The sequence below is a fragment of the Diadema setosum genome, chromosome 20 (genome assembly GCF_964275005.1).
Source record: "Diadema setosum chromosome 20, eeDiaSeto1, whole genome shotgun sequence".
Taxonomy (NCBI): Eukaryota; Metazoa; Echinodermata; class Echinoidea; order Diadematoida; family Diadematidae; genus Diadema; species Diadema setosum.
The window spans coordinates 2,149,109-2,172,775 of record NC_092704.1 but is presented as its reverse complement, the minus strand read 5'-3'; the positions used below and the strand labels follow the sequence as shown (position 1 = coordinate 2,172,775).

The 23,667-nt window shown below is 41.7% G+C and overlaps 1 protein-coding gene, 1 non-coding gene and 1 pseudogene across 2 annotated transcripts; 1 reads left to right on the top strand and 2 right to left on the bottom strand.

Annotated features, from left to right (window-relative positions):
* Positions 1–362: 362 nt before the first annotated feature.
* On the bottom strand, positions 363–9,217 carry LOC140243992 (uncharacterized). The gene is made up of 3 exons (XM_072323651.1): positions 8,918–9,217; positions 1,133–1,430; positions 363–1,057 (listed from the first exon to the last, which is right to left on the bottom strand). The coding sequence occupies exons 1-3, from the start codon at positions 9,215–9,217 to the stop codon at positions 363–365; spliced, it is 1,293 nt and encodes a 430-aa protein (XP_072179752.1).
* Positions 9,218–17,346: 8,129 nt separating this feature from the next.
* LOC140243991 (uncharacterized) lies at positions 17,347–18,323 on the bottom strand (annotated as a pseudogene).
* Positions 18,324–20,961: 2,638 nt separating this feature from the next.
* Positions 20,962–21,033, top strand: Trnag-ccc (transfer RNA glycine (anticodon CCC)). The gene has a single exon. It is a non-coding gene; the product is annotated as a tRNA-Gly (tRNA).
* Positions 21,034–23,667: the final 2,634 nt, after the last annotated feature.

The window sequence follows — 23,667 nt, the reverse complement described above, 5'->3', positions numbered from 1 at the left end:
CTTTAGTGGTATGTTTATAACTTTAAATGTATTTTTCTTTGCTAATATTGAACTTTTTGTCTGATTCTTGGTGTTATAGGTTACTGAAATGTAGCTGTTATACATATATTTTTTTTTTTTTTTTTTGGCCAAAGATACACTTTAAGCCTTTTGCGAAAGAGGATGAGATGTTTTAATAACATAGACAATTTTGGAACCTCTTTCTCTCTTCTGATATAATATTTGCGTTTTCCCAGCCGTAACTGCTGTACCCTCGACTCTGTCTATTTTATTTGGTGTTGATAGTCTCATTGGTTCCTTGCTCGTTCTCAGGCTTCGCAACTTCACCATCTGATCCTTCCATTCCTTCAGATGAGTATTGGCTATGAAGTACGTTCACTCACTCTCTGACGAATGTTGATTTCAGATACTGGTCCTTCAACTGACCTATTTCCGCTTAACAATATTCTCACTGGAATGCTTTCGATGTGCCTAAAGCGATTGTCCGTGGTGTTATGATTACAGTCACACTTGCATTTGAGTTTTAATACACTTGATATAGACACTATGGTCAATGCTAGAAGAATCAAAATAACTGGAACAAGTGCTTTTAGGTAACTTTTACCAGGAGACTTTGGTTTGCTTGTGTCTGGAGATGGGGTATTGTTGGTTTCATGAAATGATCCTTTTGTACTCTTTGATGAGTCAGTGGTAAAGCTAAAGTTGAAATTTGGGCAAAATCCCTCATACATTCCATTTATTGGCTGTTTGGCGAGGGAAGGTGGTTCATAACATGTGGGACTATCGATGTATGCTCTGTGATCTCCTTGCCAGTCAAGCCTGGAGTACCAAAGACGGAGAGTTTCTAGTTGACAGTCACATTTCCAAGGATTGCCTTCTAGTAAGAATACTTGCAGGCGATCCAGTGTTTCCTCTTTTAGATTATCAATTTTCGTCAAGTTGTTATTGCGCATGTCTAGAGTCGTGATCCGCGGGAGAAGGAGAACTCCCCCAACAGAGATCAACTGGTTGTCAGAAAGGATGATCATTTGAAGCTGACTCAAGTGTGTGAAAAACTCTGGCAGCAAATGAGCAATATAATTTGAGGAAAGGTCAAAATAAGCTAACGATGTCAAGTCTTTGAAAAGGTCACCGGTTAACGTTTTCAGTTTGTTACGTCCGAGTTGAAGACTTGTGAGTTGCCTCAAATTGTCGAAGACACCAGGCCTAAGACTTGACAAACTATTGTTGTAGAGCACAATAAGCCGTAATTTGATCACAAACTGAAAGGTGCCTGTTTCAATGTCTTTGATGTTATTGTGGCTTAAGTTTATAACTCCAAGATCACTGTTCGTGCCATTCAGGGCGAGACGATCGAATATCTCGAGATTGTTACTTTGAAGGTAAATCACCTGAAGCTTTGGTGCGCCAGTGAAGGTGTTGGCTTCAACCTGTATCATAGCAAAGAAAATATGAACATCGATTATTTGGGCGTACTGAGAATGTTCAGATTCTGTCCACATTCAATGTTTTGTAAACTTAAGATCTAGCCCTAAGATTGAAATCTTTTGTCTGCTCTAACTGGACAGAGGACGGTCGGGGCACAGACAATGACTACCGAAATAGCTGTAGAATATAAATCACGATTGGAAAAGTCTTTACCCTCTTTCGTATTATACAGGGTGGCCCAGAAAGAACGGAACACCTAAGATCTTTAATTTCAGCAATACTGTTGCAAATGTGTCATTATGCATACCATTGGAAAGGTCATTCTTTTTCCAATAAAATAACACCATGTTCTATAATTTTTTTAATGCGTTATGATTTTAGGAATATTTTGTCCACCCTATCAATTTTCAAAATGTGATCATTTTGTACTCTCAGAGATACGGAAACAGCGTGAATTCGGCTTGACATAGAACCAGTAGCATTCACAATGATATTCACATTATTCACAATGATAACGGACAATGAAAATCACACCGTCCGTCCTACATTCCACACATTGTTCGCTATTGGTTCTTCGCATCCCGAATTCTCGCTGGTTTCGGTATCTCTTAGAATGCACACTTATCACATTTTGCAAGGGTTGACAAAAATGTTCCTAAAATCATAACGCATCAACCAAAATTAAATCAGTTGGTGTCATTTTATTGGAAGATGAATGGCCTTTCCAATATTAATGCAAAATGATAACATATTTGCAACAATATTGCTAAGATCAAAGATCTTAGGTGTTCTGTTCTTTCTGGGCCACCCTGTATAGTTGATCCACACACTGTACTCATGATGAACTATCATCAACAACTAAATAAGCATCATCAGATATTGATCGAGACCCTTGTATAGTCATTTGTTGCATGACCACTATACACACTTCCTTGTTTGCATTCCTTCTTTCTGATCTAGTCAAAATGTATTGATATTGATTGGTAAACAGTGTTTAACTGAAAACTTCTAGAGAAGTTAGAAAAGAAAATGAATTACAAGTGTTTAATTTGAAATTTTGTGAGATTTATACTCATTAAGATTTTTTTTTTCAATTGAGGAAAAATCTAGTATGATTTTTGCCCAAACATTATATCAAGGTTATAAATCACACATTCATTGTGATCAATCTTAATGACCCCCTCTTAAAATATCTGAATGAAATATAACGAGATACATTCTAAGTAAATATATTGTCCCTTAGAATCGAACATTTGTCTAAAATAGATTGTAAAAACGACTGCGTTTTATTTCTCAGCGCAGGATTAAGTACTATTTTCAACTTGTTGATCGGAATATCACACTAGCAGACAAATAGAGTTGCTTCCTCACAAATCTACCGAAGACAAATCTCGAAAAAAAAAATGGAAATTTGCTCAAATATCAGTAAGCGCAGACCGAGCAAAGATACTAAAAGTTGCTACGTGTTGTATGACAAGGAAAAGACAACAAGAACGATTGCTCGTATAATTCTTATATTATGACAATTAGAGTCTCTTTATTGATAATATTAGAATTTGTTTTATTGAAGATATGGTCATTGCTTTACTTATAATATTGTCATGATGTAATGTGAGTCATAACCTATTTTTCTGTAACAGAGGTATCACTGAATGTTGGGGCATTTGTAATCTCTTTAAAAGTAATCAACTTCCGCTACTCATATTTCATTCAGTTATACCAGTCCTTTATTTGCATGTTTTGAACATCTAATTTTCTGATTTCTAAAAATTAGGCACCTCTTATTTTGACAACAACAAAAAAAAAAAAATCTAACTTTTATAATTAAGTGAAAGAACAAACACAGAATTACTGAAACCTTGGTTTAAAATTATTGTAGTTTCTCAAATATCTTTTTTTTTTTTCAGGGGAAACGGTTATTGCTACTAAAGTTTACCCGTCTGAATTAGATTTATCTAAAAGTTTATTTACAAACCACTGGAAGGACGAATAATATATGATCGCCTTGTCTAAGATATGGATATGTGATCGGAATCGTGATGCATGAGCACCTGTTCACCTATGCATGTTAAACTGTTTAAAATCCTGCATCTTTCTTAATTTCGCATTATGTCAAATTGACCTCAACATGAGTCTGATCTTAATGTTGCATTACCTTCATGTGAAATCATGGTGATGTCGTAAAAATAACACATTTGTCTACAAACCAATTGAGGAGCATCGTCAGGCTTACCATGACCATTACTTCGTTTAATTGCATAGTATTCATGGTATTATGGCCAATACCACTGTCAGCAAAAACATGTGAACATTTTTCTGAATGTTGTACATGTATCATGTATTCTTTCTCATTTTAATTGTGAACTTAGTGGTAATTCTGCCATTCCGATTGATATTACAATTCTTTCCACAGAATTCAAAATAAAAACAAAATCATTGTTGCATAGTTGGCAAATGATAATTTTGCTTAAATGCACAGACGACAGGGAGAATAGTAGGGAAGGGCATCATCTTTTTTTTTTTTTTGGACCAATGTCACTGTTTACTTGCAATAACTTTTTCTCTTTTTAGCTGATTTTGGTGAAGCATTTTCAACTATAAAGCCGTTTAAATCAAAATCAACTTGAATGTGGAGTGATAATGTTTCCCTTTACATTGTTAAAAGTGTTATTCTAAAATGATGGTTAGCAGATGTTGTAAGCGAGGGGTTAGCTCTGAAACTTGTTCAGATGCTGTTTGCCGCAGATGCGAGACATTGGTTATAGAAATTGCATTCATGGTTCCAGTTTTATGGGAATGCTATATTTTTCAAATGATAATTTGAACATATAGGCAACGGCGTAAATCCGTACTGAGGAGTGGGGGGGGGGGGGATGGTCACCATCACCACGATTACAAGCCCATAACCGGACCGGCGCAGCCTTGGGGGGGGGGGGGGAGATTGGTGCCCCCCCCCCCCCCACACACGCACACTTTACAGGGATCGGATGTCCCACTCTTTTGCATGAAATATAAAGTGAGAGGAAAGTGGCAGCAAAAATATGAAGACTTTTTGTTCTTGTTGTTGCTTTTTTTTTTTGCTTGTCAGATGACTTGCGGAGGAAAATCAGACCTTAAAAGTATGAAGACATTTTTTGTTTCTGAAATATCTGTGAGAGAGAGCGGAGCGACCGGGTTAACGGGGGAGGGTGTGTATGGGGGGGTGTCCCTCTCCCACACGAGGAAGATTTTGCATTTTCAGACCTGAAATTCAGCGATCTGGTGCACACTTTTGGTGAAATTTTTGTTTGTTTTTTCTTTAAAAAACTGATAGAAAATGAAATATTCACAATATATTATTGAATGACTAAATCGTGGTATTTCAGCTCTTGCTCCGCCTGTGCGACATCACTGCGAAGGCCTACTAAAATAGTGGGGCCTATCACCGGCGTAGACAGGACTGGGGAAGCGGTTATGAGATCGTGAGGGAGCGAAGCAAGCGAGGGGGGGGGGGGGTATGGTAGGGGGGTTTCTCCCTCCCACGGTGAAATCTTTTTACATTGAAAATTTTGACATTTTACAGTCCAAAAACTGCCGTTTGTAGCTATATTCTTCGCTTTGGAAATTAAGGGGGGAGGCACACCGTGCGCAACTGCTGTCAATCACTGGCAGCAACATCAGGAGAATGGCATAGCGATTAAATGCGAGCGAGCGGAGCGAGCGAGCTTGAAAAGTTTGACTTATAGGCCCTAATGCTTTTACATGCTAAAAACTGCCGTTTGTAGCTATACTTCTTCGCTTAATTGGAAATCAAGGGGGGCCGCACCGGGCGCAACTGTTGTCAATCACTAGCTGGCAGCAACATCAGGAGAATGGTTTAGCGATTAAATGCGAGCGAGCGAAGCGAGTGAGCTTGAAAATGTTGACATTTTTCAGTCCAAAAACTGCCGCTTTTGGCTGTATTTCTTCGCTTTGGAAATTAAGGGGGGCGCACCGGGCGCAACTACTGGCAGTTACTGGCAGCAACATCAGGGGAATGACATAACGATTGAATACGAGCGAGCGAAGCGAGTGAGCTTGAAAATTTTGACTTTTTACAGTCCCAAAACTGTCGTTGGTAGCTATATTAAATTCGCTTTGGAAATTAAGGGGGGGGGGGCGCACCGGGCACAACTGCTGGCAATTACTGGCAGCATGCAACATCAGGAGAATGGCATAACGATTAAATGAAAGCGAGCGAGTTTGAAAATTTTGACATTTTACAGTCCCCATACTGTCGTTTGTGGCTGTATTTTTTCGCTTTGGAAATCATGGGGGGGGGGGGACACACCGGGCGCAACTGTCGGCAATTACTGGCAGTAACATCAGGAGAATGGCATAAAGTCTGCATAACGATTAAATGCGAGCGAGCGAAGCGAGTGAGCTTGAAAATTGTGATATTTTACAGTCCCAAAAACTGTCCTTTGTGGCTGTATTTTTTCGCTTTGGAAATTAAGGGGGGCGCACCGGGCGAAAATTGCCGGCAGTTACTGGCAGCAACATCAGGAGAATGGCATAATGATTAAATGCGAGCGAGCGAAGAGAGTGAGCTTGAAAATTTTGACATTTTACAGTCCCCCGAACTGTCGTTTGTGGCTGTATTTTTTCGCTTTGGAAACTGAGGAGGAGCACCGGGCGAAAACTACTGGCAATTACTAGCAGCAACATCAGGAGAATGGCATAACGATTAAATGCGAGCGAGCGAAGCGAACGAGCTTCAAAATTTTGACATTTTACAGTCCCAAAACTGCCGTTTGTAGCTATATTTTTCGCTTTGGAAATTAAGGGGCCGGGGCGCACCGGGCGCAACTGCTGCCATTCACTGGCAGCAGCATCAGGAGAATGGCATAGCGATTAAATGCGAGCGAGCGGAGCGAGCGAGCTTTAAAATACTATGGAATTTCCTTCTAAATGGTAAGAAATTGAAAAACAATTGATGGTTTTACCCTGTCTGGAGGGTGCTGAATCCGAATCTGGATGATGCATCTCCTGCATCCTTGAGGATTTTGAGATATTCAAGATGGCCGCCAAAATGGCCGCCCAAACCGGAAATTCTCACGTATTTCATTCTCAATTGTTCAAAATTGAGAACAATTGATGGTTCTATCCTATTCCGATTTCAAAATGGCCGCCAAAACCGGAAATTTCCACGTATTTCAATTTTAATGTTTCGCAATTGAGAACAATTTTATTGATGATTCTACCCTATTTCGATCACTGTGCTGAATGCGAATCTGGACGATACCACCCTTGCACCCTTTAACTGCTGGCAATTACTGGCAGTGACATCAGGAGAATGAAAATTTTGACATTTTACAGTCCCAAAACTGCCGCTTTTGGCTGTATTTCTTCGCTTTGGAAATTAAGGGGGGCGCACCGGGCGCAACTACTGGCCGACTGGCAGCAACACCAGGGGAATGGCATAACGATTGAATACGAGCGAGCGAAGCGAGTGAGCTTGAAAATTGTGACTTTTTACAGTCCCAAAACTGTCGTTTGTAGCTATATTTTTCGCTTTGGAAATTAAGGGGGGGGGGGCGCACCGGGCACAACTGCTGGCAATTACTGGCAGCATGCAACATCAGGAGAATGGCATAACGCTTAAATGAAAGCGAGCGAGTTTGAAAATTTTGACATTTTACAGTCCCCATACTGTCGTTTGTGGCTGTATTTTTTCGCTTTGGAAATCATGAGGGGGGGGGGGACACAACGGGCGCAACTGTCGGCAATTACTGGCAGTGACAACAGGAGAATGGCATAACGATTAAATGAGAGCGAGCGAAGCGAGTGAGCTTGAAAATTGTGATATTCTACAGTCCCCAAAACTGTCCTTTGTGGCTGTATTTTTTCGCTTTGGAAATTAAGGGGGCGCATCGGGCGAAAATTGCCGGCAGTTACTGGCAGCAACATCAGGAGAATGGCATAATGATTAAATGCGAGCGAGCGAAGCGAGTGAGCTTGAAAATTTTGACATTTTACAGTCCCCCGAACTGTCGTTTGTGGCTGTATTTTTTCGCTTTGGAAACTAAGGAGGCGCACCGGGCGAAAACTACTGGCAATTACTAGCAGCAACATCAGGACATTGGCATAACGATTAAATGCGAGCGAGCGAGCTTCAAAATTTTGACATATATTTTACACTCCCAAAACTGCCGTTTGTAGCTATATTTTTCGCTTTGGAAATTAAGGGGCCGGGGCGCACCGGGCGCAACTGCTGCCATTCACTGGCAGCAGCATCAGGAGAATGGCATAGCGATTAAATGCGAGCGAGCTTCAAAATTTTGACATTTTACAGTCCAAAAACTGCCGTTTGTAGCTATATTTTTCGCTTTAGAAATCAAGGGGCCGGGGCGCACCGGGCGCAACTGCTGCCATTCACTGGCAGCAGCATCAGGAGAATGGCATAGCGATTAAATGCGAGCGAGCGGAGCGAGCGAGCTTTAAAATTTTGATATTTTACACTCCAAACACTGCCGTTTGTAGCTATATTTTTCGCTTTTGTTTGTCCCACTTTTATGGGGGAACCATCCCCCCCCCCTCCATCGACGCCTCTGCATATGAGGGTGCTTTTGTTAAGTGAAAGATCTGCTGCATCGCACACTCTTTGATAAATTAGGGAAATATACGTCAATCTCAAAAGTGTACAAAGTCTATCGAAAGGGATCTATAGCGGAGCTTTTGCATGTTTATGATTGCAATACAACGATCTGATATTTGGACAATTTTCCATTAAGAAAGTTCGAGATTTGTCCTCATCTCGGGAATTGCTTGGGGGATAAATGATTTGTCTGCATAAACACTTCCGTAGGGGCAGGGCAAATGCTCCTTTGCCCCCCCCCCCCGAGATAGATTCGACGCCCGTGATCTTCCCTGGGTATGCTCATAGATGTATCCTGACTGAGTCACCAGTCACTGTCGTTTCTCAGGAATGATTCAGGAAATGGAGGGGGTTCAATTATGGCAATATAGTTTTTGTTATTGTTTGTTTGTTTGTTTGTTTGTTTGTTTGTTTGTTTTCGTACATATCTTGCAGATGGTCCCCAGTTACTCGCGTCATAGCATGTTTACATATAGGCCTATACTATTTGACGTACACGTCTGAGCCATACCTTACAGTGTATGTCGATGTTACTTTCTTCGCGAGCGAGCGAAGCGAGCGAGCGCTTGAGAAAATTATGTATACATTTTCCTACAAGATAGAATACTATTCAGCTCTGTTACCTGTCTGAAGGCCGGCGTACAAACGTCATGCAATATGCCAAAATTGATACAATCACAATTCTGCTTCCTCCATTTTTTTTTTCAAAATTCAGGGGGGGGGGTGATTGTACAGGCCATCCCCCCCTCCTCCATTTCAGGGGGGGATATATCCCCCCCATCCCCCCCCCCCGGGATTTACGCCCATGCATATAGGCCTCTAGTTAATTTGAGACCTCCACACACTGCTGATATAATTTAGACCATGACTTACCTGTCCTATTCTATTGTTGGACAAGATGAGAACCTGGAGGTCAGAAAAGCCCTCAAAGGTTCCGGGTTCGATTCTCTCGATCTGATTGTGATGTAACGAGAGGTAGGAAGCAGCATTACACTCCATGGGTACCTCACTCAGCTGTCTGTTTTCACAATTTGCTTCTCGCGTTGACTGTAAATAGGTGCATTTGGTGTCGCATGAAGTACGGTCCGGACTTCGAGTGGTTACGCATTTTCCACTATGTTGATTTAAAAGTGATACAGCAACCAAACAAATAATCATGAGATTTCTCCCCATCGGTGCTATCGACATCAATCCGAGCGATCTATACTAGAGAGAGTAGAGAGTAGATTTTGAATTTGTATCTGTACAAAGGTGATTTGCAATTGATTTATGCAGGAATACTGACTCCGTACAAAGAGGAAGTTGATATCAACAGTTACCAATAACAATGAAAATTGCGTGCTTTGGGCAAATGTTCATATTGAAACCGCGCTATTCAAAACACGTAAAGCAGCCCATCAGAGTGACACAAACTATGAGCACGGGGAAATCCCGCTCGGTGCAACTATAACTTGTTGACTATTGTATAGCTTTTTGGTAAGCCCTACAAATTGCACAACGTAGCTCCATGCAGGGCGGTATAAAGAACACCCTGCTTCATGGTATAGTCATGATAGTTATGTGTATAGCTCCATGATATCATGAATATGGGGTACAAAACGACGATGACGACGACAATGCAATGTAACTTTTCTGTGTTGCTTGGAGGTTTGTGTGGAATGGATATGAAATATAGGAATGTATTTTCATTTAACTATTATTTTGTATGGCTTTATGTTTATGTGTCACTTAGATGAACCAACTGCTTATTGTTGCTCCTTTGCTATAAAAATCATATAATTGAAACGTACACGCACAAACCATAATCCTCATCATACCCCAATCTAAAGCACTTCTTGTGTCGCTTCAAGTTCAAGTTCTTAGAGTTCATCTCCAAAATATTGAGGATACAATGACATGTTTGGGTAAAATTGTCACGAAATCAGTACAACAATGTAATGAACAGAATAACATGTAATAAATTCATAGGTAATTGTTTACAGAGATACAAATAAATGTTATACAGTTATTATCTTTATGTTAAACTCCGAAACAAAGTTGTTAGAGATGTAAGGGACCGCTAAAAGCAGAGCTTGTAGTATAAAAAGGGGGAAAATTGCAAAATTAAAAAGAGACTGGGCATTTTGCCTATGAAATAGAAAAAAGAATCAGAGAAGTACATACACACAAGCAGCTCTCTTGTAAAGGAGGAACAAATAAATAGAAAGATTAGTGAGGAAGGTTCTTCACCACTTGGTTGCTGGTTGCCTATGGTGTTTGTGTTAGTTGTGAAAGATTTTTTTTTAATGTTTTATTGAAGAATTATACAGAATCACACAATTTACAAGAATTAACATGACTACAATAACACAATCACTGAACAATGTAGAGTAATTGTTAAACAGAAAGAAAAAAGGCAGAACATTAAGTTACAATATACAAATCGGATCTTGAGATGGGAAAGGAGAATAAAACAAACAAACAAATTAATGAGTGACTAATTAACAGTTTAGACGATGTGACGCTGCGCAATAGCAAGACAGTCAAACTCCTCGGAGTCTTCGTACAGGCCGACCTTAAGTGGGATACTCATGTGGAGTACATGGTGAAAAGAGCAAATAGCCGTTTGTATGTCCTACGCACGCTGAAGCATCACGGTATCCCTGTCTGTGACCTCGCTACGGTATACGCCACTTTTGTGAGACCAGTGTTGGAGTACGCCGTGCCAGTGTGGTCTAGTGGTCTCACAGAGCGGCAACGCCAGGTGATCGAGCAACTTCAAAAGAGAGCATGTCGCATCATTCTTGTACATGTACTTCGTAGTACGTGGTAGAAGTATGAAGTGGTGGTATACAATATACATAATATAGTGTTATACAGTATGTAATGAAGGAGGAGAAATATATACAGTTTACCTCGATCATTACTAGCTGTTACAACCGCCCCTGCTTAAATGAGTGTCGTCCCGACACTCCAACATATAAACAAAGCGTAAATTCAAAGTATCAATAGTATAGAACAAATACTATCAAAAGAGAAGAAGCCAATGGCCAGAAATCAGAGAGAGAGAGAGAGAGAGAAAGATGGAAATAAACAACTAGAAAATTACGAGATATTTGCGAACATCTGCATGAACAGGAGATGCAACCTCGTGATGTCAGTAACAATTTCGTTTGAGAGGAAGGAGGGGGACGGAGGTCTCTTTTGGAGTCTCCTCGATCTTCTCAGCTGTAGAACAGCATCCTCGTTATTTTGGGTGGATGTGCTAGATTCATTTGCAGAGGCATCTTGATCATCACTAAGCTGCCCCTACTTGGCTTGTTGTCTTGCAGGGCCTGCTCTCCTGCATTTTCGGAAGTAATTGTTGGGTTCTGTGCCGTGGGGTTTGTGCTAGCGGGATTGACATGGAAGATAACTTCTCCAGGTATCTCGTCCTCAAGCTGACCTTGTTCATGGGCAGAGATGACATCTGGTGAAGGGACTACATCAGCCTGATCTGGATTGATATGTTCCAACAAGGTACGGGTGTCCAGCAAGTCTCTACGGTCTACTGTTTTCTGACTGCCACTTCCATCAAGGGGCTCCATCACATACACGTTTCCTTCAGGACAGGATCTTGCCCCCACCTTGTAAGGTGCGTCAACCCAGACATCTTGTATTTTGTTCCTCCCTAGAACTCCGTTCCGAGTGAATACCCTCGCTCCGATCGCAAGGCTTTTTTCCTTTGCCACTCTGTTAACTCTCTCTTGACGCCTGAGGGCTTCCTTCTCTGTCATCCGCTGTGCTGTGTCGAATGCGGTCCGCAATCGGCTATGATGGAGAGACGTCCACTCTTCACTGGAGGGAGCTGAATCCATCAGCCCAAGCTGGTGATCCACAGGCAGTACAGGCTCCCTACGGAAGAATAAGTAGTATAGGGAATATCCAGTCGAAGAGTGTGGAGTGCAATTGTAGGCATACACCAACTCGGGCAAATACTCCGCCAATTTCTTCTTTTTTTTCTGGGGGTAGGGTGCGAAGGCGGTCGTGCATCGTCCTGTTAAACCTCTCACATTGGGCGTTGCCCTCAGGGTGATACGGTGTGTTCCGTGTCTTCTGCACACCATAGAGCTGCCATGGCAGAGCTCCTTCACGATGCTGCTCTCGAAATTCCTACCCTGATAACTGTGCAAGCGTTTTTGGACTCCGAACAGCACAAACCAGCTTTGTACAAGAACTTTGGCAACAGTAGTGGCCCGTTGGTCCTTCGTTGGGATGGCCTGCGTGTACTTCATAAAGATATCTGTGAGGACTAACACATTTTCATAATCACTGGAGCTGGACTCAAGTACAGTGAAATCCATCGCCAGGACCTCAAGTGGCTCCTTAGCAATGAGTGATCCCATCTTGGGACGGATCTTTTTTCCTGCCTTGGCAAGCATGCACCGCTGACAATTGTCATGTATGTATGGCAGCTTCAATCCAAGGCCAGTAGCATCGCTGGATCGCCAGCTGTCTCGTCTTCTCTGCAGCTTGATGCCCGACATCATCATGTAGAGAATGGAAAATCTTCCCCTGCAGAACCTCTGGTACCAACAGTTGTTGGTGGTATTGTTGTCCTCTTATTTTCACTCTTCTGTGCAAGACTCCATCGACAAGAACAAGCCGATCCCACTGGCGGAGCAAGTTTCGCATTGGCTTGCTTTCCCTAAGTAAAGCCTGCATGCGGGGTGCCTCACCAGAAAGCTTGTAGCTCCACACCTTTCCTACGATAGGTTCACCTTCTTGCATCTTGGCTAAGTTTTCCTTAGAAAGTGCAGGGAGAGGAGACATCGATGCTCCTGCAGGTGGCGTACCGTCCATGGTACTAACCACTTCTTCCATGCTAAGTCGCAAAGCTGGAGGGAGTGTGGTAAGTTTTTCAGTAGTGGCATCACTGTACTGCACTTCAATGCCCTCGAGTCTGCTCTGTTCAATTCCATGTTCAGCTTTCTGCTTAATGCATCTGCATTGGCATTCCGTTTACCAGAACGGTACTGAACACGGAAGTTGAACTGTGCCAGTTCTGCCTGCCACCTCATCTCTGTAGCACCGAACCTTGCTGCCGTCTGCAGATAACTCACAGGGTTATTATCCGTAAAGACGGAAAACTCGGCCCCCAGTAGAATGTCGCGGAACTTCTCAGTGATACTGAAACTACTATTGTAGTTTTCCATGTTCCGCTCGTGTGGGCGCAACCCTCTACTGGCATATCCAATGACCACTAATTTTTCTTCCTGCTTCTGATACAGAAATGCTCCAAGGCCTTGGAAACTTGCATCCGTCTCCAAGATGAACGGTTTTGTGAAATCAGGATGACCAAGCAGAGGTGTGGAGGTAAAGTGTTCCTTCAGATCCTCCAACGCCTTCGTGCAATTGTCATCCCATGCTTGCTCGACAGTCAACCTTTTCTGGTCTGCTTCAGCTGTTCGTTTCTGTTTTCTTCCCTTTTTCTTGGATGGAGGTCCATTCAGTAGGCCGTGGAGAGGTGCTGCAATGGAAGCGAAATGGGGGACGCACCGGCGGTAGTATCCAGCAAGTCCAAGGAAAGACCTCAGCTCCGTCTCCGTCTTTGGTGTCTCCCACACCTTGATAGCCCGTACCTTATCTGGATCTCGAGATATTCCGCCTTCTTCAACCATATGACCCAGATACTTCAATTTCTTCTTGAACAGGTGACTTTAAATGTCATGGACCTGAGACGACCAAACACCATGTCCAGCCTCTCCAGTGTTTCCCCCAAATCACGTCCAAATATCAAAATATCATCCCGGAACGTGAGGATAGTCCGGACGTTCTGGTCGACAAACCCCTTGTCCATAAGGCGCATGAGCGTGGCCGGGGCATTACACAGACCAAAAGGCATGCGCACAAACTCGTATAAGCCTCCAGTACCCACCCGGAATGCAGTCTTCGGAATATATCCCCCTCAGCAACTGGGATCTGATGAAATCCGTGCCCCAGGTCGAGACTGCAAAAGAAACGGGCTCCTCGCAGTGCTTCCAGGGCTTCCTCAATTCGTGACAAGGGATATGCGTCCTTGTGGGTCTTTTCATTGAGAGCACGGTAGTCTACACACAGGCGTAGTTTCTCGTCTTTCTTTCGAACAAGGACGACTGGTGCAGCGTATGGGGTCGATGACTCCCTAATGACTCCCTTGTCTATGAACTGTTTGAGGTTATCTTGGACCTCCTGCCAATGGTGGGGTGGTATTCTTCTGTGAGGTACCTTCACTAGAATGTCATCTTTGGTGTACATTCTGTGAGAGATATCATCACACAAGCCGAGATCATCCTCATCTTGGTTGAAGACATCTGTATACTCTTCTATTAACTTGTGGAGGGATGCTTGTTCCTCTGGAGAGATATCACCTACCTCCATCCGACCAAGGATAGCATCAGCTGTCAGAGGAGCACTCTGGTTGACGTGGCATTCTTCTGCAAGATGCTGGTGGATACTTCTATCTACAGTCTCATCACAGTCTTGCAATTCTTGGATCTCTCCGAGTGGGGTTTAGAGCTACCAAGTCTCACGCATTCTGCGAGAGACTCCAGCATTTAGGGGCCATCTCACGATCTCACGCATGGCACCCATTTTTCTCACGCATCGGGCGAAGTCTGCAACTTGGGCCTATAATAATGAGCGTAGCTCAAAAGATTAGAGTCATAGTTGCAATCAAAGGTATATTTGAAGAGTTCGTTCGCAAAAAAACGATAAGTCCATATTTCCAAATGGAGATATTTGCGATTTAAGGTCAAGAAAAATAAAGAGAATAATAAAAAAATTGTTCCTTCTTTTGACCATAAGTTCAGAAATGTACCTGTATATGTAGTGACCAATATATCATTTAAAAGGTATTATTTTGTACGTTTTTTTTTTCATTTCGCATTTTCAATCAGGTTTATTCATATACTGCCATGGCAGCCAAATGGCTGAATTGCGGAGTAGTACAACTGTATACATGATGAAATATAAAAAGTCATTATTGCATGATAACAATACATAATGATCATATACACTCGTACATAGTATATTCATAGATAAAACTGTGAGGAAATAATAAGTTTACTTCACGCTGTAAGAATACATACTTAAACGGCAACAATCAACATAAACAAAAATATCAAACACTTATTTATCATTGACCATATCAAAAGTATAAGAATTATTGCATCACTTATGAGTATCGGGTACATGGGTTGCTATTACATGGTGTACTAAAATATAACCTGAACCAAGTGATAAATATTAGCGCTCCTGTTATTCTGTATACCGTGTGCTTTGAATTATGGCATAAACTAATCAAGTGACAAGTGAAACACGAAGATGCACACACACACACACGCAACCACGCTCACACACATATACACACGTACACACACACATACACACAGACACATACATTCACACATATACACTTACACACACAAACGCACACAAATAAAGGGTAAATGACTTTCGGAGGTGAATATATAATACAGAAGTACATGAGAGCGGTAAAAAAAAAAATCCAGTTTGTTGAGTCTATAAACAAAGCTGTAAAAACTTCACAGTATCTTCAAAAAATATATATCAGATTCATCTTCAATATGTTAACTTCAAATTGCACATGTTACATTGCATCAGAAGCTTGAAATCACTTGCAATCACTCCTAAGGAGAAAAAAAATACAAACACATAAAGGGACATAGTAAATTCCGTGATTAAATCCATTCATTTCGTGTTGCGGTAATAATAATACAACCAAACAGAACCACACCTACCGTGAGTATTTCAATTTATATGAACTTGTACTCGCACCCACTCATCTATAATAATGCAAGTATGCATGTGTTCGATCTGGTACATACATACGTACAAACAGGCACACAGTAATTCATGCCCACAGGCACACATACACATTATACACGCTCAAACACATTCACGCCCACGCATACAGGACATAATGTGCTGTACACATAAAGGGCATACACATACGCATATTATACTTTTCCGAACATACAAGTACAGATGTATACGCATAATATAAGAAGACAACTTTCGAACATGAGATAATGTACATCAAATGTGGCACAGTTTACACACAAAGTCTGACAAATACTGTTAATTCAGTGCAGCAAACTGAAATCGTGAAACAAATGGATGGAAAAGGGTGAAAAAAGACCAAAATCCCTCACGGAGCGATAGCGGCGTCAGCTCATGACAGCGCCCTCAAGATTTTTTTGACAGTGACCGTACGGTACTTCAAAATCTTCAAAAATGGACTTATCGGTTTTTTACGAACAAACTCTTCATTTCCCTTTTGCCTTTCAAATTAAGTAAAAAATAGTCATTTAAGTATGTACCTGATAGCACCATTAAGAGCTAAAAATTGAAAAAGCTCCCTACCATGGGAGGCCACAGGGGGAAAAACCCCTCCCACACCCTCGCTCGCGAGCACATTCGTGTGCCGAGATGCCGAGTCATGAAAATCTCACTCATATTTTTTTTTTTTGAACTTGGCATCCCTGGGGGTTCTTGGTTTCAGGTATATGTCACGGTCGAGAAATTTGTGACATTCGAGGTCACTAAGCCTAACCGGGACACATGATATAAGGAGGGGGTAACTCGCAAACCAGGGGGAAGGTGATCTCCACTTGCTTCTTCGATTAGCACGGTTTTGACTGCATCCCTTCTCACTGTCCTGATGCTGGCTTCCACCAATTGGGTGCACCGTTTTTGTAAGAGGATGGGTCCATCCCCTGCTGACCGGGCCTTTCCTACTAGTTTTTTTTTTCTTTGGGATCAATGAGGATCTCCTCGTAGAGTGCCAACACACTAGCCCAAGCATGGCTCTTCCATTCGTGCAGTACCTCAATGAAATCCCCTTTGACTTCAGCTTCATTGCAGAGCCTTCTTTATATCTCGCAAGATATCTGACCCAATTACTCCAGACACAATCCTATTTTTTCTTCCAACAGAGCTGTCAGGAGGGTCTGTCACAATGAAAAATCCCATATTATTGAAAGTCCTTCCAAGAGCGCAAACAGTCGATTTAACGTATCCCCAGTAGGGAATGTCTACACCTTGCGCACCTTTGATGCTGATGAATCGTGACACGTCAATGACCGTTTCGTGACTCAAATGTTACCTGAAGAAACTTTCTGTCAGGGTGGACACCTGTGCCCCCGTGTCAAGCAGACATCGAACATCTTTGGCACTGCCAAGATGGAGGGTGACCTCAGGACACTCACCTACTGCTTACTCTATGAGACGTGAGCCGTTGAAAGACTCTCCCACCGCCAGGCTCTTGACAGTGTGATGTTTTAGTTTAAATCTTTGCGCTTTGGTACGGATTCCATCAGTGATGCCATCCTCTCTTGACTCTGCTGCTGACCTGGGCCATCTTGTTTATTTCTCGGACAATTGCGGCGGAAGTGTTCCTCTTTCCCACAATTCTACCACCTCCTTGGTTCACTTGGTGGTGATGGCTTCTTTGTCCAAAGGAAAGAGTGCAGCTGGTCTATTTGTTTCTGTTGGTGCTCCATCTGGTCTGCTGTCTTTTCACAATTTCAAGCAAAGACTAGTCTGAGGCAATGCTACGGACCGCTGCATTCTTAGGCTTGGGTAGTGATGGTCCAATCCAGTCGATAGCACGATCCCTCAGATAAAAGAATGAGAAGCTTGGTGTCTCCGTGTTCAGCCGCCTTAACTCCCGCTTGAAGGCATCGTCCCTAACAGCCTCGGCAAACCTGGTCTTAAGGGAAGAGTTGTGGCTACCTTCCAGCGAACGGTCCATCTCCATCATCCTTTCGTAAAGCTCGACCAGTTGTACAGAGCAGCTCAGCAGATCCTGTGTTGCACCTTGTGTGTACGAGTAGAACCTCTGCTGTAGTTTAGGTAGGGAGTTACCATCACCGAACACCTTTATTAAAAGTGCAAAGATTTTTTAATGATCACCACTCACACTTGCCCCTCTTCCGCTTACCTCTCTCCGCGCATCGCCAACAAGGTATTCTCGAACGAATGCCGCTGCTGCGCGTCCAGTCAAGTCTCGGAGGTCAAGCTGAGCCCTGATACTCGCCACCCAATCGTGCAAAGTTGGGTCAGAAGGACTGCTTGGTTTGCCGGCAAAGACATCTAAGCGCCTCCCTGGAGCTACATACACAGGTTTCACTTCTGGCTTGCTGGTTTCGGCTGCTGGCTCTGCCACTCGGTCACTCTTGCCACGCTTGGCTTCCTCCAAGGCCGCCTTCAGGGACTCGATCTCCTGTTTCAAAACATCAAGCTCAGTATTCGTCATGACTACCTGTCTAATGCATTTAAGGAATAAAGAAAATCTTTGCAAACAAACACAAGCGTCCTTATACAAGACAGAGATTTACAAATACATGAGATGGGCTCAGGAATACGTTGAATAGACATTTAAGCACTGCATTGCGTAAATATCTCTCGGTTTAACTGTCGTCCCTCAGAGAGCCGTGCCCGTCAATGGTCAAGCATCTGGTGAACGATGATACCACTCTCGCCCAGTCATGTGCAGTCAGATCGCCGTCCCGTGTGCGCCCTCTCTCGTCAGGAGTCCAAGACGGTGTTCGTCTCTCGTCAGCCAAGTCACTTATCAGCCATGCCATCAATGTGGACCAGGAAGACATCCTCACCACCACAAAGGGGCTTCAATGCATATTGTAGCAATCCTGCCGACTACGCCATAAAATGTAACGTGACAAATTGCACGTAAAAAACGCACAAAAAAATGTTTGATTGCCAACATGCATTTGTATCTTTATTCCCAAAAGCAAATCCAGAACAATTATAACCAAAACCCTGAAATACAAACAGACAGAAAAACACACATTCCATGAATTATCAAATACAATAATCATTATACAATTTGTCAACCTACACTTGTACAAGCAATACAACACTGAATGTAAGTATAGAGCAAGTAGCTCAGACATACCGTCACTACATAGATGCATTGTTGCCCAGCAAATATATTTTCTTATTATATCCTTGATAAATAATCATGGTGCTCATTACAAGCAGTGCGTTGCACATCTGCTTCAAGGGTAAACCATCAATCCCTTCAGAAAACACAACAAATATACTAAAGTTAAGCTGCACAAAAGGTATCAAAGTATGTACAAATCATGTAACCAATCCGTATCATAACATAGATTTATATACACGTGAAGACCGAATGCTAGTCTAATATGAACATACCAATTATTTATATCAACATATATACCAAACACGCCAGAGTGATTTGTATGTATCACACTGACAGAATTTGCGAAAGGAGAAACATACGAGCTCAGAATTAAATAGAACAGATCATCTAGTAGAAATAGAAATAAAATAACATAGAATAGAATAGTATAGTATATAGTAAAGTATAGTATAGTTTAAAATCATACAGATACATCACTGCAAGACACTCCCTGCACATGCACTACAAAACCAACACTACATTAAAACTATTCCTTTAATATACCGCAGTACTGGTAACAGATAAGGCTATACAATCTTTAATATAAAATTGACTGAGCTTAAATAAACATTAACCATATTATGAGGGCATGTACTGGCCTCAACAAAGAGGAAATGAATTGATGCGTGGTCATGAGCTCTGTGGAAGATGAAATATCATTGGAAACATAATTTATCTGTCTGACTGTATGAGATAAACTATTAAAAGAATTAACTGTTAATAAGCACATTATTGTCAGGAATATACATCTAATCAATTGTACATGTAGAGCCATCCACGAAGATATAATGGTAACTCGTTCACTTACTGGTATAGAACTGAATAGAACATATTTATGAATGACATCTTACCTGGACAAAATATCGCCAAACACCAGCGTAGTCCATTACACTAGCCTGTTGAATCACTCTAACTTATACACACTATTTTGTACATAAGCAGAAAATACTTACCCCTAGAAGGTAAGCATGGTACCATAACAAGTAACAAGATGCGCCAGACTCCTACCAAGTCGTATGACAAGTTGTGTAACGAAGAAGTCACCGGCAGGCTTGTCCACTACCAACTTCTCCTCATTGCAGCAAGGCTAAGAATGAGAATGTTTCTCACGGTCAAAGCCAAGGCTGACCATCTGAGTCATGCCTCACAATTTTGTTTCATTGTACTTCCTGCCTTGCCTTCTACTGAATAGGGAAGGGTAAGGATTACATCTAACAAAGACCTATAAAACGTTCTGTCCTTCCCTGTGAATAGGGAAGGGTGAGACATTGTATACACAAAACCCTGTATAGTAACAGTACACTAAAAGGGAATACATAATGCACATGTACTTGGTAGTGCATTGTAGAAGTACAACACAATACATGAGAGCAGTGGTGTATGTGATGTTATATAATGTGCCTCGATCATTACTAGCTGTTACACATATATACATTAATGCATATATAAATTATATTATATATATAACGAAGAATCAAGAACTAGTAATGCATTATTTTGCCAATAAAGAATGAGTTTATTATACTCGAATTTTCGATGGCCTCCACCTTCTTCAGGAGTCTCGACGGAGAATGACGGTACCAAAAACACGAATAACCGTCATTCTCCGTCAAGACTCCTGAAGAAGGTGAAGGCCACCGAAAATTCGAGTATAATAAACTCATTCTTTATTGGCAAAATAATGCATTTCTAGTTCTCGATTCTTTGTTATATTTGAGCCATACGTGAATTTTCAACATGTTTATATATATATATATATATATATATATATATATATATATATATATATAAATGTATGATTATGTACCAATACGTGAATCTCATTAGAAGATCCAGCTGGAGCACGCGGCTGGTTGTTATTCAAAAGTCAAAAAGGAACATGCGCATAAAGGGTTGAAAGGTTGGTCAGTCGGGTAATTGAGCTTGGGTCTGCCTAAACCGCTATGACGTCTCCGTGGCCGAGCGGTTTAAGGCGTTAACGTCCCATGCCAAAACCCGGGTTCGATTCCCGGCGGAGACACCGATTTCTATTTCCTTTCACAAATCTCACATAATACGTCTGTGTGTGTGTGTGTGTGTGTGTGTGTGTGTGAAGATAGGTATGTATATCATTTTGAGTGTGTACGTGAACTACATAGTAGGTCCTACACATGATAGCTTGGGTATATTGTCAGTCTACATGTATTGTGTCTGCTTTGTCTGTAGTTACGGTTTAATGAGAAAAATCGAGTGAAATTTCCTTATATTTTAGGCTTAACGAATATCTCTATGTTATGATGTTCTGTGATACAAGTGATCTACACACATGCATCAACAGTGATATCTTGAACTTTTTTAGAATCATTGCTCCCAAAGGTAAACACTAAATATAGGACCTTTAAGGTGAGCGCTGAACTGAGGAATTCACATTCAATAGCGGCCTAACCTTCGAACTTGAACACTTCCCCACTGAATTGCACTGTTCAGCAATCTGTAAGACGTTACGTCTAAGTGTGTACGATGGTCGAACATCGTCCTCCTAACATGAAACTGTCAAAGTTTAACATTATTACCAGAAGGATTGTTTCTTTTCGACTAATCGCAGTGATGTGTGGATATGCATCGACATATAGTTTGCTGCTGTTCGCTGCTTTCACTCAATTTTAAGGTGTTTAATCGTCAGTTGTGCGCAGCGCGCGTTCATCGTTTTTAAGTCTGCCAACTTTGTCAAGGATATACACCAGACGGACGGAGGACGCAAATAGGCGTGGTCTTTGAGACTAGGTAATATACTGTAATATACCCTTTATAGCCTAACTTCATTTACCTTACTTCATATTCCAATACAATATAATCTAGTTCCTTTAAGATGCGTGTCAATGACTCGATCAAGCCCTTAGCCTTGTTGTTTGTCACATGATTGTGTGCATATTCAGTGTGATATTAAGTGGATGTCTTTACGCAATGATTTCGTGTACGATGTCTATGGTGCGCACGTATTCCTTGGTACACATATCCATTCCATGTACTGTTCAAGATGCACTAAACATGGCCACTAGCATGTTTCTTCTGTTTGTTTGTTTGTTTTTTTTAACGCACAGGTTCTGACAATGCCACGTAAGCTTTACATTTAGTGTCTGAAGTTCTGCAAAGACCAGGCTGAAACAATAGGAAACATATTTTATTGAGATGATAATAGAGCAATATACATAGGCCTATCAAATATGGAATATTTCCAATTTGGTTATCTTTTCATATATTTAGCTATTAATATAGTGATGTAGCCATTGGCGGATTGCTGTCAGATAAGACGGGGGAATCCCAGAAAGGTTACACAGAGGTGCTGTACAGTTGCCAATCACAATGTACTAGGCTAGGAGCTAGTTGCTAGTCATAAACCACACGTAAGATACAGCTCAAAAGATTTGACCCCTTAGAGTTACTGGGGCCACCCTCATTACGAAAATGCGCTACAGCCTGACCCCTGCTAAGGGCCGGTTCTTCCCCAAGCCTCCCACCCCCCCCCCCCCAAAAAAAAAAAAAAAAATACCGCCCTCCCCCCCCCCCGCGAATGTAATTTACCCCATGGATCCCTTGGACCAAACTTGGTCAGAAGTAGGGTATATAGGGTCCTACATAGTAGCATAGGAAATATATGGAAATTGGCCAAATATTTGGTAGAGAAAGGGGTTTCCAGACCGCCTCCTGGTACCCCCTCGTGCCCCCTATACCCTAAAATACCACTTGCGGGTTGAATTTACCCAATGTAGCTCGTGAACAAGTATAGGTCTACATAATGAAATTAGAAAAGCTTACAAGATATGTGCAGGTCAGGAAAGGGGTTGCTAAATCCTCCTCCCCCCCCCCCCCTCTAATTTACCCAATGTATAGCCCTTTGGCTACACATGGTATTGAGGTATATGCCTACTAGAAAAGCTGACAATGTATCTGATTATAGGAAAGGGGTTGACAAATCGCTCCTGGGACAACCACTCCCCTCCCCCACCCCCCCACCCCCACCCCACACACACACTCACACAAATTTACACACATAAGCTATAAACACCCTCATGCCTCATGTGTACTGTTATGTACCAATTCATTCCGAAGGAAGGGGTATGATGGTACATGATACCTTTTTAATCCATGCATATCCCATGCACTTGTGATAAATGTCAGGCCTACAGTTTGTGAAACCACATGTGTAGAACGATATAAAAAATATAATGGAAATTAAACTTATTTTCACTTTTCTCGTTTAATACAAGAGCACTTGACTTGCCTCTTTCAGAAGACAGGGGAATAATATTACCCTTAACATACGTCAGTGACAAGTCGGGCAAATGTTCACTTTCTCCAAACAAAATGAAATTTTGTGAAATTGTCTTTCATTTTCCTTACAGTTATATAAATTGGAGTAGTTTTGTCATCCACCAGTGACTGAGAAGAAACTTCAAAAATTCATAACTTTTGAACAGATTGTCCAATTTTCCCTAAACTTTCACTGATGTGTTCTACCAATTTGCCGTATTCACTCAACTCATAATCTATTATGAAAGTGAACTTCTCATTTAATGTCGGCACTTTCTACTAAAAAGTTGATATTACAAATTGTGATTTTATTTGATAGGCAAGTGTTTATAAAACATACCTCCCTTGTAAATAATGATGCGAA

Coding starts and splice junctions, on each gene's coding strand:
- LOC140243992 (XM_072323651.1), bottom strand. CDS start 9,217: ATGGGGAGAAATCTCATGATTATTTGTTTGGTTGCTGTATCACTTTTA. Junction 1,431..8,917: donor CCAACAATAGAATAGGACAG/GTAAGTCATGGT, acceptor GCTATGATACAG/GTTGAAGCCAACACCTTCAC. Junction 1,058..1,132: donor CAAACTGAAAACGTTAACCG/GTGACCTTTTCA, acceptor ATTTGCTGCCAG/AGTTTTTCACACACTTGAGT.